This window comes from Stegostoma tigrinum, chromosome 29 (genome assembly GCF_030684315.1).
Source record: "Stegostoma tigrinum isolate sSteTig4 chromosome 29, sSteTig4.hap1, whole genome shotgun sequence".
Classification (NCBI taxonomy): Eukaryota; Metazoa; Chordata; class Chondrichthyes; order Orectolobiformes; family Stegostomatidae; genus Stegostoma; species Stegostoma tigrinum.
In genome coordinates this window covers 43,672,511-43,690,842 of record NC_081382.1, presented here as the reverse complement: position 1 = coordinate 43,690,842, position 18,332 = coordinate 43,672,511, and the positions used below count along the sequence as shown (strand labels likewise).

The 18,332-nt window shown below is 46.6% G+C and overlaps 1 protein-coding gene across 8 annotated transcripts in view; it reads left to right on the top strand.

The window, feature by feature from the left end:
* Positions 1 to 18,332, top strand: part of rexo4 (REX4 homolog, 3'-5' exonuclease) — a 202,371-nt gene that overhangs the window by 173,787 nt on the left and 10,252 nt on the right. For 5 of the 8 annotated variants that reach the window (XM_059638332.1, XM_059638331.1, XM_059638328.1 and 2 more), the window contains exons 2-3: positions 10,085 to 10,327; positions 16,064 to 16,386. In XM_059638332.1, the coding sequence (XP_059494315.1) occupies positions 10,130 to 10,327; positions 16,064 to 16,386 (521 nt within the window). In that variant the 5' untranslated portion in view covers positions 10,085 to 10,129. Of the gene's footprint in view, positions 1 to 6,337; positions 6,502 to 9,713; positions 9,894 to 10,084; positions 10,328 to 16,063; positions 16,387 to 18,332 lie in introns of those variants that run through there. The other 3 variants (XM_059638325.1, XM_059638326.1, XM_059638329.1) reach the window with 3 other exon arrangements.

The window sequence follows — 18,332 nt, the reverse complement described above, 5'->3', positions numbered from 1 at the left end:
CGAACTGAGCTGGTTTTGGGATGCGGTGGGGTAAGGGGAGATTTTGAAGCTGGTGAAGTCCACATTGATACCATTGGGCTGCAGGGTTCCCAAGCGGAATATGAGTTGCTGTTCCTGCAACCTTCGGGTGGCATCATTGTGGCACTGCAGGAGGCCCATGATGGACATGTCATCAAGAGAATGGGAGGGGGAGTGGAAATGGTCTGCGACTGGGAGGTGCAGTTGTTTATTGCAAACCGAGCGGAGGTGTTCTGCAAAGCGGTCCCCAAGCCTCCACTTGGTTTCCCCAATGTAGAGGAAGCCACACCGAGTACAGTGGATGCAGTATACCACATTAGCAGATGTGCAGGTGAACCACTGCTTAATATGGAAAGTCATCTTGGGGCCTGGGATGGGGGTGCGGGAGGAGGTGTGGGGACAAGTGTAGCACTTGCTGCGGTTGCAGGGGAAGGTGCCGGGTGTGGTGGGGTTGGGGGGCAGTGTGGAGCAAACAAGGGAGTCACGGAGAGAGTGGTCTCTCCGGAAAGCAGTCAAGGGTGGGGATGGAAAAATGTCTTGGGTGGTGGGGTCGGATTGTAGATGGCGGAAGTGTCGGAGGATGATGCGTTGTATCCGGAGGTTGGTGGGGTGGTGTGTGAGAACGAGGGGGATCCTCTTTGGGCGGTTGTGGTGGGGGCGGGGTGTGAGGGATGTGTTGCGGGAAATACGGGAGACGTGGTCAAGGGCGTTCTCGACCACTGTGGGGGGAAAGTTGCAGTCCTTGAAGAACTTGGACATCTGGAATGTGCGGGAGTGGAATGCCTCAACCTGGGAGCAGATGCGGCGGAGGCGGAGGAATTGGGAATAGGGGATGGAATTTTTGCAGGAGGGTGGGTGGGAGGAGGTGTATCCTAGGTAGCTGTGGGAGTCGGTGGGCTTGAAATGGACATCAGTAACAAGCTGGTTGCCTGAGATGGAGACTGAGACGTCCAGGAAGGTGAGGGATGTGTTGGAGATGGCCCAGGTGAACTGAAGGTTGGGGTGGAAGGTGTTGGTGAAGTGGTTGAACTGTTTGAGCTCCTCTGGGGAGCAAGAGGCAGCGTCGATACAGTCATCAATGTAATGGAGGAAGAGGTGGGGTTTGGGGCCTGTGTAAGTGCGGAAGAGGGACTGTTCCACGTAACCAACAAAGAGGCAGGCATAGCTGGGGCCCATGCGGGTGCCCATGGCCACCCCCTTCGTCTGTAGGAAGTGGGAGGAATCGAAAGAGAAGTTGTTGAGGGTGAGAACGAGTTCGGCTTGGCGGATGAGGGTGTCGGTGGAGGGGGACTGGTCGGGCCTGTGGGACAGGAAGAAGCAGAGGGCCTTGAGGCCATCTGCATGCGGAATACAGGTGTATAGGGACTGGACGTCCATGGTGAAAATGAGGTGTTGGGGGCCAGGGAATTGGAAGTTCTGGAGGAGGTGGAGAGCGTGGGTGGTGTCACAGATGTAGGTAGGGAGTTCCTGAACCAAAGGGGAAAAAATGGAGTCCAGATGGGTGGAGATGAGTTCAGTGGGGCAGGAACAGGCTGAGACGATGGGTCAACCAAGGCAGGCAGGTTTGTGGATTTTGGGAATGAGATAGAAACGGGCCATGCGGGGTTGGGGAACAATGAGGTTGGAGGCTGTGGGTGGGAGGTCCCCTGAGGTGATGAGGTCATGGATGGTGTTGGAGATGATGGTTTGGTGCTTGGGGGGTGGGGTCATGATCGAGGGGGCAGTAGCAGGAGGTGTCGGAGAGTTGGTGTTTGGCCTCGGCGATGTAGAGGTCAGTGCGCCATATTACCACAGCGCCACCCCCCTTGTCTGCGGGTTTGATGGTGAGGTTAGGGTTGGAGCGGAGGGAGCGGAGGGCTGCCGTTCTGCAGGGGAGAGGTTGGAGTGGGTGAGAGGGGTGGAGAGGTTACAACCTGCCTGCCCTGGTCGACCCATTGTCTCAGCCTGTTCCTGCCCCACCGAACTCATCTCCACCTATCTGGGAAACCAAGCAGAGGCTTGGGGACCGCTTTGCAGAACACCTCCGCTCGGTTCGCAATAAACAACTGCACCTCCCAGTCGCAAACCATTTCCACTCCCCCTCCCATTCTTTAGATGGCATGTCCATCATGGGCCTCCTGCAGTGCCACAATGATGCCACCCGAAGGTTGCAGGAACAGCAACTCATATTCCGCTTGGGAACCCTGCAGCCCAATGGTATCAATGTGGACTTCACCAGCTTCAAAATCTCCCCTTCCCCCACCGCATCCCAAAACCAGCCCAGTTCGTCCCCTCCCCCCAATGCACCACACAACCAGCCCAGCTCTTCCCCTCCACCCACTGCATCCCAAAACCAGTCCAACCTGTCTCTGCCTCCCTAACCTGTTCTTCCTCTCACCCTTCCCTTCCTCCCACCCCAAGTCGCACCTCCATCTCCTACCTACTAACCTCATCCCACCTCCTTGACCTGTCCGTCTTCCCTGGACTGACCTATCCCCTCCCTACCTCCCCACCTATAGTCTCCTTTCCACCTATCTTCTTTTCTCTCCATCTTCGGTCCGCCTCCCCCTCTCTCCCTATTTATTCCAGAACCCTCACCCCATCCCCCTCTCTGATGAAGGGTCTAGGCCCGAAACATCAGCTTTGGTGCTCCTGAGATGCTGCTGGGCCTGCTGTGCTCATCCAGCCCCACATTTTATTATATTTGACATAAGCCATTCAGCCTATCAAACAGGCTCTGGCATTCAATAGGATTGTTGCTGATCTGATAATCACCAACTACATTGTCTTGCCTTTTCCCCACAAGCCTTGATTCCCTTCCTGATTAAAAATCAGTCAGTTTTAATCTTGAATATACTTAACAACTAAGTCTTTACAGACCTCTACAGTAAAGGCTTTGCCCGATTCACTACCCTCTGAGAGAAGAAATTCTTTCTCTGTCTCTTTGAGATTATATCTTCTGGTCCTAGGCTCTGCCACAAGGGGAAACAAACTCTCCATATCTACCCTGTCATGTCCCAAAAGAATCTTGTATGTTTCAATAAGGTGACACTTCGTCCTTATAAACTTGTCCTCATAAATGCCCAACCTACTCTCCGTCTCCTCGTAATAAAGTCCCTCCATAACCAGGATCAAACTAGTGAGCTTTCTTCAGGCTGCTCCAATGCCAGTATATATTTCCCTAAATAAGGGGACTAAAACTGTTCACATTACTGTAGATATGGTCTTGTTAGTGCCTTGTATAGCTTTACCAAGACTTCTCTGTTTTTATACTCCAAAGCCAATAGTCTATTCACTTTCCCTATTACTTGCTGAATGCAGACGCTGGGTCTTTGTGATTCATGCACAAGAACCCACTGATGTTCTCTATTTAAATAATATTCAGCTCTTCTATTCTTCTTCCCAAAGTGCAGAACCTCACACTTGCCCACATTATATTCCATCTGCCAAGTTTTTGTCCGCTCACTGTATATGTCCCTTTGAAGACTGTTTGTGTCATCCTCCTTACTGGGCTTCCCACCTGTTTTTGTGTAATTGCAGACTTTGTGATGGTAGATTCACTTTTGTCACCCAAGTCTTAATATATATTGTCAGTAATTGCAAGCCCAGAACTTCCCCTGAGGCACTCCACTCATTAAATAACATTCTCATCCCAACTCTCTGAATTGTATAGAGATAATCCTCTATCCATGCTAATACACCATTGGCAAAATCAAAGGCTCTTGGCATAATAAGGAGTCTAACATGCAGTACCTTATCAAATGTATTTTGGACATTCAAATACATGACATCTGCTTGTTACACTTTATCAATTCAGCTTGTTACCTCCTCAAAGAATTCTAGTAAATGTCAGGTATGATTTCCCCTACATGAAGCCTCACTGACTCTGCTTCATCATGTAATGTATTTCTATATGTTCTATTACATCCATTTATAATAGACTCTAACATTTTTGCAATGACAGACATTAAGCTGACCTGAAGTTACCTGAAATTTTTCTGTCTTCTTTCCTTTGTCACAAAGATATTAGATCGATACCATCCCAATTTTCTGGAACCTTTCTAGAATCTACAGAAAACCCAGCAGATCTACCAAGTTTGTAGATACTTCCTTAAATATCCAAGAGCGCATATGTCAGGTCCAGGATATTGAATTTTAGTCCCATTTTGTTTCTCTTGCATGTTTTCTCCAGTGACATCTCTAATATTTATTTCCTCTCTCCGTTTTTCCCCGATTACTTCATACTTTTGGAATGCTATTAGTGTCTTCTACCATGAAGATTGGCACAAAATATTTATGCAACTCCTTGGCCATTTCCTAAAGGGTCTATGTTCACTTTGGTCACTTCTTTTTTATATAATTAAAGATGCTCTTGCTGTCCATTTTGATATTACTTGTAAATTTATTTTCTCTGACTTTTTTTGTTTGTCTTATTACAGGTTTTCAAAACTTTCCCAATCCTCTTTCTCGGAAGCAATCTTTATCACATTGTACGCTTTTTTCTTTCAACTTGATATTATCCTGAAATTCCTTTGGTTAACTGTGGGGGGTTTATTCCCTTCCTAGAATCCATCTTCCTCACACCTTTGTTGAGAGTCATGGACCATTTATTCAACATCAACCACCATCCCTCGACTGTTGATGCTATTTAACTCCAGTTAACTCCACCCTCGTTCCTTTGTAATTACCCTTATTTATGTTTAGCACAGTGTTTCTGATTCATATTACTCACTCTCAAATTGACACTGTCAAACTGAATACTAAATTCTACCATGTTATGGCTTTTATTTTTGACGGCATCTTTTTACTCTGAGATAACGTATCCTTCTTAACATATTAACACATACAGAATGGTCTGATCCCTGATTATATCCATATGTTGTTTTTGAAAACTGTCCTGGATACACTTTGAGTTCTTCCTCATGGTTACCTCTGCCAATTTCACTTTGTCAATTTACACGAAGATTAAAGTCACCATGATTGATTTTTTGCAAGTCGCCTGACTAATTCTGTCCTACAGCACAGTTACTGTTTTAGATCTAGCGACCGTCTCCCCAACTAATATCTTCTTCCCCTTGTTATTTATTAGATCCACACAAATGGATTCCACAACTTACAATCAAAGATCATTTCTTCTTTTCATATTTATTCCATCTCATGCACCATCCTTCCCTTCCTGCCTTACATTTGAAAAGTCATATACCCTGAACATTTAATTCTCAGCATCTATTTCCCAGTTGCTATGCTTTTGTGATAGTTTATGACATTATACCCCTTAATCTCCATCTCTGCTGTTTATGAGTTTTGATTATTATCAATGCAAACTGCATTCAAGTAAAGAGCATTTAATTTTGGCCATTTACTCCACTTGCTGCTGATTTTCTAAGTTTTCTCACTCGTTCCCTTCTTGTCCCAGTCTGGGTATTGTATTTCAAATAAGTAGCCTGCAATGCTTCAATATCCTTTTGCTGTGCATGCTACATTTTGTATTTTCAAGCCCTCTCCTTCCTTTAATTAGGGTTAGTAGTGAGGGAGTGCTGCTCTGTTGACAGGCCAATCTGAGGGAGTTTGAAGAAGGAAATGTATTGGGTGTTGTCTACAGGAAGGTTGATAAAGCCGTTCGCTAAAGTACCAAATAAAATGCTGGCCACAAGACCAAGGCTCATGGATAACAAGGGTTAAATTTGGTAAAAAGTGACTTATTCTAAGTGAGTAAACAGAGTGAATGTGGAAAACATGGTGTTTCCCAAAGGTCTGTGCTTGAACCTTTTGTTTTGATTGAGCTGAACATTGGTATATGGAACAAAATTCCAAATTTGCCAGTAGTACTAAACTTGGAGGTGATATTGAGGGTGATGGCTGACATTGAAAGTGACACAAATCAACACATGGGAATGTAAATAGAGACACAGAGTGGGAAGAAAGAATTTAATTGAGAAAGGTAGGGCAGCAAATTTTGGCATCAGGAAAAAAAACAGGGAATGTAAACAAAAAGGTGCAGTGCCAAAGAGCGTGAGGACTAGAGGGACATTAAAATTCAAATCCACTAATCATTGAAAATGAAAGAATCTGTTTCAGCTTTACAGATAGAAAAGTGAAATGTAAAGCAGCGGGGTTTTGGTGAATCCTGATAAAGCTCAGTTCAGGCCACGTTCTGACTTTGGGAGGAGAGGCTCCAGGGCGCTGCAGGCCGCGTTTCCCATGGCGACGGGACCCGGATACGGGTCTGCACAGGCTCCAGCCGATACCACTCCGGAATTCAGGCAGACCCGATCCCCTGGCAGATCGATTCCTGATTCAGATCCCATTCTCACTGTGGATCATCAATTCTTGCGGGAAAAGGGAGTTGGGGGGGGACCAAAAGCACGGATCAAAAATCAGTTTCCGGTCGGAGCGGTATGGCAGCGGAACTGCTTCCGGTCTTGGAGCACGCGTGGACGTTCAGTGCTGAGGGAGCGGGCGCTGTCGGAGGGTCAGTGCTGAGGGAGTGGGCACTGTCGGAGGGTCAGTGCTGAGGAAGTGGGCACTGTCGGAGGGTCAGTGCTGAGGGAGCGCCGCACTGTCGGAGGGTCAGTGCTGAGGGAGCGGGCACTGTCGGAGGGTCAGTGCTGAGGGAGCTGGCACTGTCGGAGGGTCAGTGCTGAGGGAGCGGGCACTGTCGGAGGGTCAGTGCTGAGGGAGTGGGCACTGTCGGAGGGTCAGTGCTGAGGAAGTGGGCACTGTCGGAGGTTCAGTGCTGAGGGAGTGGGCACTGTCGGAGGGTCAGTGCTGAGGGAGTGGGCACTGTCGGAGGGTCAGTGCTGAGGAAGTGGGCACTGTCGGAGGGTCAGTGCTGAGGAAGTGGGCACTGTCGGAGGGTCAGTGCTGAGGAAGTGGGCACTGTCGGAGGGTCAGTGCTGAGGGAGTGGGCACTGTCGGAGGGTCAGTGCTGAGGGAGTGGGCACTGTCGGAGGGTCAGTGCTGAGGGAGGGGGCACTGTCGGAGGGTCAGTGCTGAGGGAGGGGGCACTGTCGGAGGGTCAGTGCTGAGGGAGCGCCGCACTGTCGGAGGGTCAGTGCTGAGGGAGCGGGCACTGTCGGAGGGTCAGTGCTGAGGAAGTGGGCACTGTCGGAGGTTCAGTGCTGAGGGAGCGGGCATTGTTGGAGTGTCAGTGCTGAGGGAGTGGGCACTGTCGGAGGGTCAGTGCTGAGGGAGCGGGCACTGTCGGAGGGTCAGTGCTGAGGGAGTGGGCACTGTCGGAGGGTCAGTGCTGAGGGAGTGGGCACTGTTGGAGGGTCAGTGCTGAGGGAGCGCCGCCCAACTGTTGTTGTCTTGATGAGATTCTAACTGTGGTGTATCTGTACTGAAAAATAAAATGCCGGAGCGCTCAGTGGGTCAGGCAATATCCATGGAGTGAAAGCAAGTTGATTTTTCGAATCTAAATGGCTCTTCGTCTGAACATAAAATTCACTCGTTTTAAAATCTCCCCACCCCCCAGCCTCATCCCATGCCCAACTTTCCCTTTCATCCTTACTTCCTTGACGACACTACCTGCCCATAATCTCTCCTCTCTACCTGCTCCACCCATCCCACTGACCAATTCCCACACTCCCTACCTGCGCTCACTGATTTTTTTCCAGCCCACCCTCCTCTATTTATTTCCTAGCTCTCCCCCTTCCGAAGAACGGTCCTGACCCGAAACATTTATCCTTCTGCTCCTCTGTGTCCTCCAGCACCACACTGTATTGTCTCTCACTCCAGCATCTGCGGTCCATGCTGTCTTATTCTTTATGGATGCTGCCTGACCCATTGTGGTCTCCAGCATTTTCTGTTTTGTGCACACATTCCGGCATCTACAGTAATTTGCTTGTACGTGTTCTGTCTGAACTCTCTTGTAAATGTTGACAACTTGATATTGTTTTGGGGTGGTCAGATGTGTCCAGTATCCTGAACAATATTTGTTGCTCGGGAACATTGTTAGACAGAATATCACGTCGCTTTTGCATTGCTGTTTGAGATTATGCTCTAAGCAAAATGCCATTGCATTTTCCATGTTACAAAACTTTCAGGTGTTCTGAAGCATTTATAAGACATTGTAGGAAAGCAATCCTTTTAATTAGTAATGGAATGAAATAATTAAATTTCAGTAGTTTTATTTTGAATTCTGTTTTGGCCGGTTTTGTTCTGGAGTTTAATCATTGAAATCAGAACTGAAAATGGATTTGGTTGGATGGATTAGAGTTAGGAAGGATGCATTTCAGGAAGAATGTAAAACCTTGGGTGGGTACAGATACAATTTACTGGAACATTGCCAGGAGCAGGGGGCACTGTCGGAGGGTCAGTGCTGAGGGAACGCTGCACTGTCGGAGGGTCAGTGTTGAGGGAGTGGGCACTGTCGGAGGGTCAGTGTTGAGGGAGGGGACACTGTCATTGGACTTCATTGAATGTGAAGAGACAAGAGAAGGTGGGCTTCTTATCTGAGATCAGAGCAGGTTAAGTGGAGGGTAGATATGTTGAAAATCATGCGTAAATAAAAACAGAGAAACTGTTTCCATTGGCAGGACAGTCGATAGTAAGAGGACACACACAGCAAAAGATACCAAGAAACATACATCTCACATAAAGACACATAGAAATACAAACAAACATAGAACAATACAGATCCAGAGAGGCACAACTTGAGACTCTCATGCCCCATATACTCAGGTACAGACACCCATGTATACAGATAATCAGTTACCCAGCGAATTATTCCCAGGGAGATAGACAATTTGTCAACATCCTTTACAATTTTAGATGATTCTGAAAGGATTACTATGCATTTGGCGAGACCAGAAATGATTCAGGATAGTCAGCATGGTTTTGCATGAGGGAAGATTGTGTCTCTCAAACTTGATTGGATTTTTTGAGGAAATAACCAAGAAGATTGAGGGCAGAGTGATAGATGTTGTTTACTTGGACTTTACTAAAGCCTTTGACAATGTTATGCATGGTAGACTAATTAGTAAAGTTAGATCACATAGCATTCAGGATGAGCTTGCCAAGTGGACACAAAATTGATTTGACAGCAAGAGACAGTGAGTGACGGTTTTTCGAACTGGAGGCGTGTGACCAGCAGCGTTGCATAGGGTTTGGTGCTGGGTCCACTTCTGTTTGTCATTTACATAAATGATTTTGATGAGAATATAGGTTAGTAAGTTTGTAGGTGACAACAAAATTATTGTACAGTGGACAGTGAAGAAGGTTATCTAAGATTATAACCAATTTTGATCAATTAGGTCAATGGGCTGAAGAGTGGCAGATGGAGTTTAATTTGGATAAATGTGAGGTACTTAATTTTAGTAAAACAAAGGGCAGGAATTAAACAATTAAAAGTAGGGCCCTGGGGACAGTTGTAGAACAGAGACATAGGGGTTCAGGTACATAATACTTTGAAGTTTGAGTCACGTATAGACAGGGTGATTAGGAAGGCATATAGCACGCTTAAAGATAGTAGGAATTGCCGATGCTGTAGAATCTGAGTTAGCAAGGTGTAGAGCTGGATGAACACAGCAGGCCAGGCAGCATCAGAGGAGCAGGAAAGCTGACGTTTTGGTTCTGGACCTTCTTTAGAAGGGTCATTTCTGAAGAAGGGTCCAGACCCAAAACATCAGCCTTCCTGCTCTTCTGCTGCCTGGCCTGCTGTGTTCATATAGCACACTTGCCTTCATGGCTCAGACCTTTTAAGTATAAGAGTTGGGATGTCCTGTTGAGGGTGTAAAGGACATTGAGGCCTCTTCTGGATACCGTTTGGACCAAAGGGTCTGTTTCTGTGCTGTACGACTCTATGACAGACCGATTGACAAGATAACCAGAGGGAAATCAGGCATTCCTTTTGACACAGTGAGTGTTGTCATCCGGAATGCTTTGCATCAAAGGTTAGTGAAAGATTAAACTAGAACTTTTTAAGTGAAATTGGATTAATATTTCAAAAGGAAAAATCTGCAAGGCTGGGAGGAAAGAGCAGGAAGTGGGATTAATTTGGATAGCTCTTGTAGAAAGCCAGCACAGACACAATGGGTGAATGGCCACTTGCTGTATATGTTGATACACTGAACTGTGTTTGTAGGAGTGGTTATCTGTCCTTGAGGAGTGAGTGGATGACGACAAGGCAATGGCCAATGTAAAACCAAACCTGCCAGTGGACAGTGTTACCTCAGCTGCATCAAAGCAGCGCAACCGAAAGAAATTGAATAGGAAGAAGAGGTGGTTCTGGGCCAAGGACTCAGGCATGACCAAAAAAAACACTGGGCCAGTACTGCCTCCTAGAGTCGCTGTGGAATACTCCACCAATTGGAAGGCATTCAGTCAGGTAAGGTTTAAATAAATACTTGAAGGAAAATATGTCTTTTTGAAAGAAAATCTTTGCTGATTAAGTTAAAAAGTTGTGTTTGATGCAATGCTGGATATTGCTGAAGGTGAGGCAGCTTCTGTGGAGAGAGAGCAATGTTGGGAGTCTCTTGACACGAGACGCTATCTTTCCCTCTGCATGGTTGCTGCCTGACATGCTCTGTGTTTCTTGCATTTACTGTTTTTCAATGGTATTCTGCCTGGATTGAACACTGAGTAGGCTCAGGGGTCCACTGGTGCTCATTTTGTCAAGACCTAATGTAAAATGGAAGAGCCTTAGGCTAACTCATTTCATTTGAATGAGCAATTGTCCTGTGTTTGAAACTGGAGAGATTGTTTCTTCAGGGTGGGAGGTTATTAACGAGGGTCAGGTACAGATGATCTTTTTTTCTGGGTATTGACAGACTTTGGGACTGTTTGCCTCAGAAGGCAGTGGGGACAGTACCATTGAATATATCAGCAGTGCATAGATTCTTTAGGCAGGGAATCAAAGATTTTGGCGATAAGGAAATTTGAAACAGATCAGCCATGATCTTATTGAATGACAGAGCAAGCTTGAAGGGCTGAGTGGCCTACTCTTGCTGTTTGTTCATATGTTTAGATGTTATTATTGCCCTTCCCTTACCGAAGAAATCTCACATTAGTCCATCATAGAGACAGTGTTGCCTTAACCCTGTCTGGGGCAACAATAGTTGGAACTATTTTCAGATAAATTTTCAGGATGTGGGACTCTCTGCCATGGCTTGCAGTTATCGCTGATTCCTGGATACCCTAAGAATGTGGTATTTGTCACCCTTCTTAAATTCTTAGTGGATCCACACAAACAGAATGGTCTGTTGGACTGCTCCAGAGAGTGGTTAATGTTAATTTTTAATCATAACACAAAAGCAGCAGACTCCAGATGCAGGGAATCTGAAATAGAAACTGAAACTGCTGTCAGGTTGCATCCATGGAGAGAAACAGTTATTGTTTCAGATTGATGCAAGTTAATCATGTTGGTGTGGGGCAGGACCACACTGGGTAAGGTCAGTGGGATAGAGGTATATTTATAATGAGACATGAATCTGGGCTAGACAGGCATTTTGGTCACAGCTGAATGGATACTACAACATGTGGGTTGTGCATTCTATAAAGAAGTAGGAGAAATAGATACTTAATTCTCTGAGACAACAGGCGTAGAGCTGGATGCACACAGCAGGCCAAGCAGCATCAGAGGAGCAGGGAAGTCGATGTTTCAGGTCGAGACCCTTTTGTCTCAACCCGAAACATCGGCTTTCCTGCTCCTCTGATGCTGCTTGGCCTGCTGTGTGCATCCAGCTCTACGCCTGTTACCTCAGATTCTCCTGCTTCGGCAGTTCCTACTGTCTCTACTTTATTCAGCTGAGCTGGTTCGTTAGTTCACAGACATTTCATTACCCTGCTGGGTAACATCATCAGTGCTACCTCCGATGAAGCGCTGTTGTGTTTTCCTGCCTGTTATTTAAATTCTGGAGTATAAGTACTCAAAACTTAATTCTCTGCAAACTGCCGTGTTGCTGATGGATCCTAAATGCAACTTTGCCTCTTGTACTTGCTGGGTAACAAAAGGCTGAAATCCATCAGGTTCTTCTTCAGAGTCATAGAGCTGTACAGCATGGAAACAGACCCTTCGGTCCAACTTGTCCATGCTGACCAGATTACCTAAATTAATCTAGTTCCATTGGCTGGTATTTGGTCCATATCTCTCTCAACCCTAAATAAAAACCATAAGAACTGAGGATGCTGTAAATCAGAAACGAAAACAAAGTTGCTGGAAAAGCTCAGCATGTGTGGAGGAGAAAACGGAGTTAACGTTTCGGGTCCTGGAAGGGTCACTGGACCCAAAACGTTAACTCCGTTTTCTCCTCCACACACGCTGCCAGACCTGCTGTGCTTTTCCAGCAACTTTGTTTTTGTTCTCTCTGAACTGTTCCTGTCCACGTACCCATCCAGATGCCTTTTAAATGTTGGAATTGTACCAACTTCCACCCCTTCCTCTGATAGCTCATTCCATACATGCACCACCCTCTGTGTGTAAAAAGTTGCCCCTTATGTCCCTTTTAAATCTTTCCCCTCTCACCTTAAACCTATGCCCCTCTAGTTTTGGACTCCTGCACTCGCGGAAAAGATCTTGGCTATTCACCCCATCGAGGCCCCTAGTGATTTTATAAAACTTCTATAAGGTCACCCCTCAGCCTCCGACACTCCAGGGAAAATAGCCCCAAAACTATTCAGCTGCTCCCGATAGCGCAAACCCTCCAACCCCGGCAACATTGTTCTACTGTTATGGTAGCAAGACCCGAACACACAAGTAGCCCATCGAGCCTACGCCACCATTTCAGGCGATCATGGCTGATCTGATAAACATCAACTCCACTTTCCTGCCTTCTCCCTATAACCTCTGATTCCTTTACTGATTAAAAATCTGTTAATCGGCCTTGAATATATTTAAACACCCAGCCCCTCTAGCCCTTTGTGGTAAAGAATCCCACAGATTCACTAACTTCTGAAAATAAATTCCTCTTCATTTCTGTCTGAAATGGGTACCCTCTTTGAGATTGTATCTCCTGGTCATAGACTCTCCCACAAGGGGAAACACCCTTTCCACATCCACCTTGTCGAGTTTCATAAGAATCCATATGTTTCAACCCAGTGAACCTTTTTCTGGGCTGCCTTCAAAGCCGTTTTACAAAGGACAAAGAAAATTACAGCACAGGAACAGGCCCTTCGACCCTCCAAGCCTGCGCCGATCAAGATCCTCTGTCTATCGGTATATCTTTCCATGGGTAAGGAGACTAAAACTGGTTAGCAAAAACTCCCTAATGTTAATCACAAACAAAAATTAATGGTTGGAAAAACTCAGCAGGTCTTGCAGCATCTGTGAAGAACAAAATCAGAGTTAACATTTTGGGACCAGTGATTTTACTCCATATTATTTAACTCCATGTTTTTTTTAAGTCAAGTCCAATGTTCCATTTGCTTTCCCTGTTACCCGCTCAACTTGGATGCTAGCAGTTGTGCTTTGCGCTCAAGGATACTTTCTGTAGTTTTTGTACATTTAAATAATATTCAACTCCTCGAATGTTCCTGCCAAAGTGCATAATCTCATGTTTTAACCACATTATATTCAATCTGCCAAGTTTTTACCCACACAATTAACCAGCCTTTAGCCCTCTGCAGATTCTTTATCATCCTCATCACTTACGTTCCCACCTATATTTGTGGTATATGCTTTCTTTCTGAATACTAAGTCATTAATATATTATTTATAATTGTACCCCATGCATTGATCCCTGTAGCACTCCACTGTTGCCATCCTGAAAATGTCTCCCTAATCCTGAACAAAAACAAATTGACGGAGAACCAAAGGAGGTCTAGCAGTGTCTGTGGACACAAACCAGAAACATTATCTTGGGTGCAGTGACCTTTTTTCAGAACTGATTGTAGCCAGGGAAAGGTGGTTCAAATGCTGAAGATAGGATGAGGGCAAGGAGTAAATGGGAGATGGAGATTAGACAGAAAGGGAACAGTTGATGGGCAGATGAAGGAATGGAGAACAGTGTGCTGGAGAGAAAGAAAAGCTGTCCATGGGGACCACTGACATCTTACGATCCCACAATGGGGGTTATTCCAGTTACAGTGATTAACCTGTATCAGTGAGTCTATATAATAAAATGTGAGGCTGGATGAACACAGCAGGCCAAGCAGCATCTCAGGAGCACAAAAGCTGACGTTTCGGGCCTAGACCCTTCATCAGAGAGGGGGATGGGGGGAGGGAACTGGAATAAATAGGGAGAGAGGGGGAGGCGGACCGAAGATGGAGAGTAAAGAAGATAGGTGGAGAGGGTGTAGGTGGGGAGGTAGGGAAAGGATAGGTCAGTCCAGGGAAGACGGACAGGTCAAGGAGGTGGGATGAGGTTAGTAGGTAGCTGGGGGTGCGGCTTGGGGTGGGAGGAAGGGATGGGTGAGAGGAAGAACCGGTTAGGGAGGCAGAGACAGGTTGGACTGGTTTTGGGATGCAGTGGGTGGGGGGGAAGAGCTGGGCTGGTTGTGTGGTGCAGTGGGGGGAGGGGATGAACTGGGCTGGTTTAGGGATGCAGTGGGGGAAGGGGAGATTTTGAAACTGGTGAAGTCCACATTGATACCATATGGCTGCAGGGTTCCCAGGCGGAATATGAGTTGCTGTTCCTGCAACCTTCGGGTGGCATCATTGTGGCAGTGCAGGAGGCCCATGATGAACATGTCATCAAGAGAATGGGAGGGAGAGTGGAAATGGTTTGCGACTGGGAGGTGCAGTTGTTTGTTGCGAACTGAGCGGAGGTGTTCTGCAAAGCGGTCCCCAAGCCTCCGCTTGGTTTCCCCAATGTAGAGAAAGCCGCACCGGGTACAGTGGATGCAGTATACCACATTGGCAGATGTGCAGGTGAACCTCTGCTTAATGTGGAATGTCATCTTGGGGCCTGGGATGGGGGTGAGGGAGGAGGTGTGGGGACAAGTGTAGCATTTCCTGCGGTTGCAGGGGAAGGTGCCGGGTGTGGTGGGGTTGGAGGGCAGTGTGGAGCGAACAAGGGAGTCACGGAGAGAGTGGTTAAATCTCCCCTTCCCCCACTGCATCCCTAAACCAGCCCAGTTCATCCCCTCCCCCCACTGCACCACACAACCAGCCCAGCTCTTCCCCCCCACCCACTGCATCCCAAAACCAGTCCAACCTGTCTCTGCCTCCCTAACCGGTTCTTCCTCTCACCCATCCCTTCCTCCCACCCCAAGCCGCACCCCCAGCTACCTACTAACCTCATCCCACCTCCTTGACCTGTCCGTCTTCCCTGGACTGACCTATCCCCTCCCTACCTCCCCACCTACACCCTCTCCACCTATCTTCTTTACTCTCCATCTTCGGTCCGCCTCCCCCTCTCTCCCTATTTATTCCAGTTCCCTCCCCCCATCCCCCTCTCTGATGAAGGGTCTAGGCCCGAAACGTCAGCTTTTGTGCTCCTGAGATGCTGCTTGGCCTGCTGTGTTCATCCAGCCTCACATTTTATTATCTTGGAATCTCCAGCATCTGCAGTTCCCATTATCTCAGTGAGTCTATAGCTGATCCTGACACAAGATGAGGAAACCACCCAGAAGCTCTCAATCACTCATTCTTTGCAAAGTCTCTACTTACCCCGTGTCACATTTCATTATTTGCCTACAAGAATCTAAATTGTTTATTTTCTGGAGTAACATTTCTTAGGAAGAAGGTAGAATGGGAAAGGGATTGCAACGCATCAGTTTCCACTGTGGTGATAGTTTGCATGTTGCTTATTCCTGTTGCAGTGTGTGAATAGGGCAGCGCAGCAGCTCATTGGTTAGCACTGCTGCCTCATAGCGCCAGAGACCCGGGTTCGATTCCAGCCTTGGGCGACGGTCTGTGTAGCGTTTGCACATTCTTCCCCCTGTCTGTGTAGATTTTCCCTCTTGGCTATTCCAGTTTCCTCCCGTAGTCCAAAGATGTACAGGACATGTGGATTAGCCATGGGAAATGCAAGGTTACAGGGATAGGTTGGAGGGTAGGTCTGGATATGATGTTCTTCAGAGGATCAGTGTGGACCCGATGGGCTGAATGGCCTAATTATACACTAGGGATTCTGTGATATGCTATGATTCACTCACTTATATGAAGGGCTGTTATTTTAATCAGCTGATGAATCAGACAACTGATACCAAGAAAGTTCCCAAAAGTAAATCCAAGATCCGATCAAAAGAGGAACCATCGGTTGTGGAGAAGGAGAATCACCGAGGAGTTAAACCAGAGAAAGGAGCAGAAAGCAATACCCAGCCGGACTCTCAAACTGTACACGTGCTGCAGAAAGGAAAGAAGTTGAAACCTAATGAAAGCACAACACAGGGGATGCTGCAGTGCACAAGAAAGAGAACAAGGAACAGTCACAGGTGTCCAGAAGAACGTATTTCTGGGAGAAAAAAAAGAACCAGGATTGAACCAGTAACCGAGAATCTCACAGAGTAAGTTTGTGTGAAGTTTCCCTCCTCATTGCCTCAACCCTCCACTTTACTGCAGAATTCTGTCGTCATCTGAATTGAGCAGATTGTGATTAGGCAGATCTGTTTAAAATTTTGTAGAGATGGAATAGAACAGATAACAGAGCATAATGTTTTCAGTGACTCAGGGATCTGTGTGCTTTTTGCAGGTAATCAAGTCAGGCCCTTTTTGGCAAATCTCCATTTCAAAACCTCTGGGCTGTTTCAGGTAGCCAGTCTCTGAGTACCTCCTGAGGCCACGTTAGTCTAGTAGGTTACTTAATGTTCTTGGCTTTGGCCTGCAGTTAGGGGCTGGCTGTTAGTTATGAGAATCTGAACTAAGTGAAAATAGTAAATCCCTGTTCCAGTGCAGAATTGCCACAACTCCCAACATTAAACTGACACCTGAATTTTCATCTGGCTTGGGAAGCTGCAGTTCTTGGCTCAGTCATCTACAGCTGCTTCATCAATGACCTTCCCTGCATCATAAGGTCAGATGTGGGGATGTTTGCTGATGATTGCCGAATATTCAGCACCGTTCATGATTCCTCAGATACAGAAACAGTCCATGTTCAAATGCAACAAGATCTGGACAGTATCCAGGATTGGGCTGCCAGGTGGCAAGTGACATTCACGACACATAAGCGTTAGCCTATGATCATCTCCGACTAGGGAGAATATAATAGTTACTTCTTGCCATTCAATGGTGTTACCATCACTGAATCCCCCACTACCCACATCCTGGGAGTTACCATTGACCGGAAACTCATCTGGATTCCCACATTAATGCAGTAGCTACAAGAGCAGGTCAGAGGCTAGGAATACTGCAGCAAAGAATTCAGCTCCTAAATCCCCAAAGTCTGTCCACTATCGAAAAGGCACAAGTCAGGAGTGTGATGGAATACTCTCCACTTGACTGGCATCAAATCAACAAACATCCAGTCCCTCCACCATTGACGCTCAGTGGCAGCGTGTATACTATCTCCAAGATACACATAGAACATAACAGCACAGGCCCTTCGGCCCTCGATGTTGTGCCGACCTGTCATACCGATCTCAAGCCCATCTAACCTACACTATTCCATGTACGTCCATATGCTTATCCAAAGACGACTTAAATGTACCTAAAGTTGGCAAATCTACTACCGTTGTAGGCAAAGCATTCCATTCCCTTACTACTCTCCGAGTAAAGAAACTACCTCTGACATCTGTCCTATATCTATCACCCCTCAATTTAAAGCTATGCCCCCTCGTGCTCGCCATCACCATCCTAGGAAAAAGGCTCTCCCTATCCACCCTATCTAACCCTCTGATTATTTTATATGTTTCAATTAAGTCACCTCTCAACCTTCTTCTCTCTAATGAAAACAGCCTCTAGTCCCTCAGCCTTTCCTCGTAAGACCTTCCCTCCATACCAGGCAACATCCTAGTAAATCTCCTCTGCACCCTTTCCAAAGCTTCCACATCCTCCTTATAATGTGGTGACCAGAACTGTACACAATACTCCAAGTGCGGCCGCACCAGAGTTTTGTACAGCTTCACCATAACCTCTTGGTTCAGGAACTCGATTCCTCTATTAATAAAAGCTAAAACACTGTATGCCGCCTTAATAGCCCTGTCAACCTGGGTGGCAACTTTCAAGGATCTGTGTACGTGGACACCGAGATCTCTCTGCTCATCTACACTACTAAGAATCTTACAATTAGCCCAGTACTTTGCCTTCCGGTTACTCCTACCAAAGTGCATCACCTCACACTTGTCTGCATTAAACTCGATTTGCCACCTCTCAGCCCAGCTCTGCAGCTTATCTATGTGTCTCTGCAATCTACAGCATCCTTCATCACTATCCACAACTCCACCGACCTTAGTGTCGTCTGCAAATTTACTAACCCATCCTTCTACACCTTCATCCAGGTCATTTATACAAATGA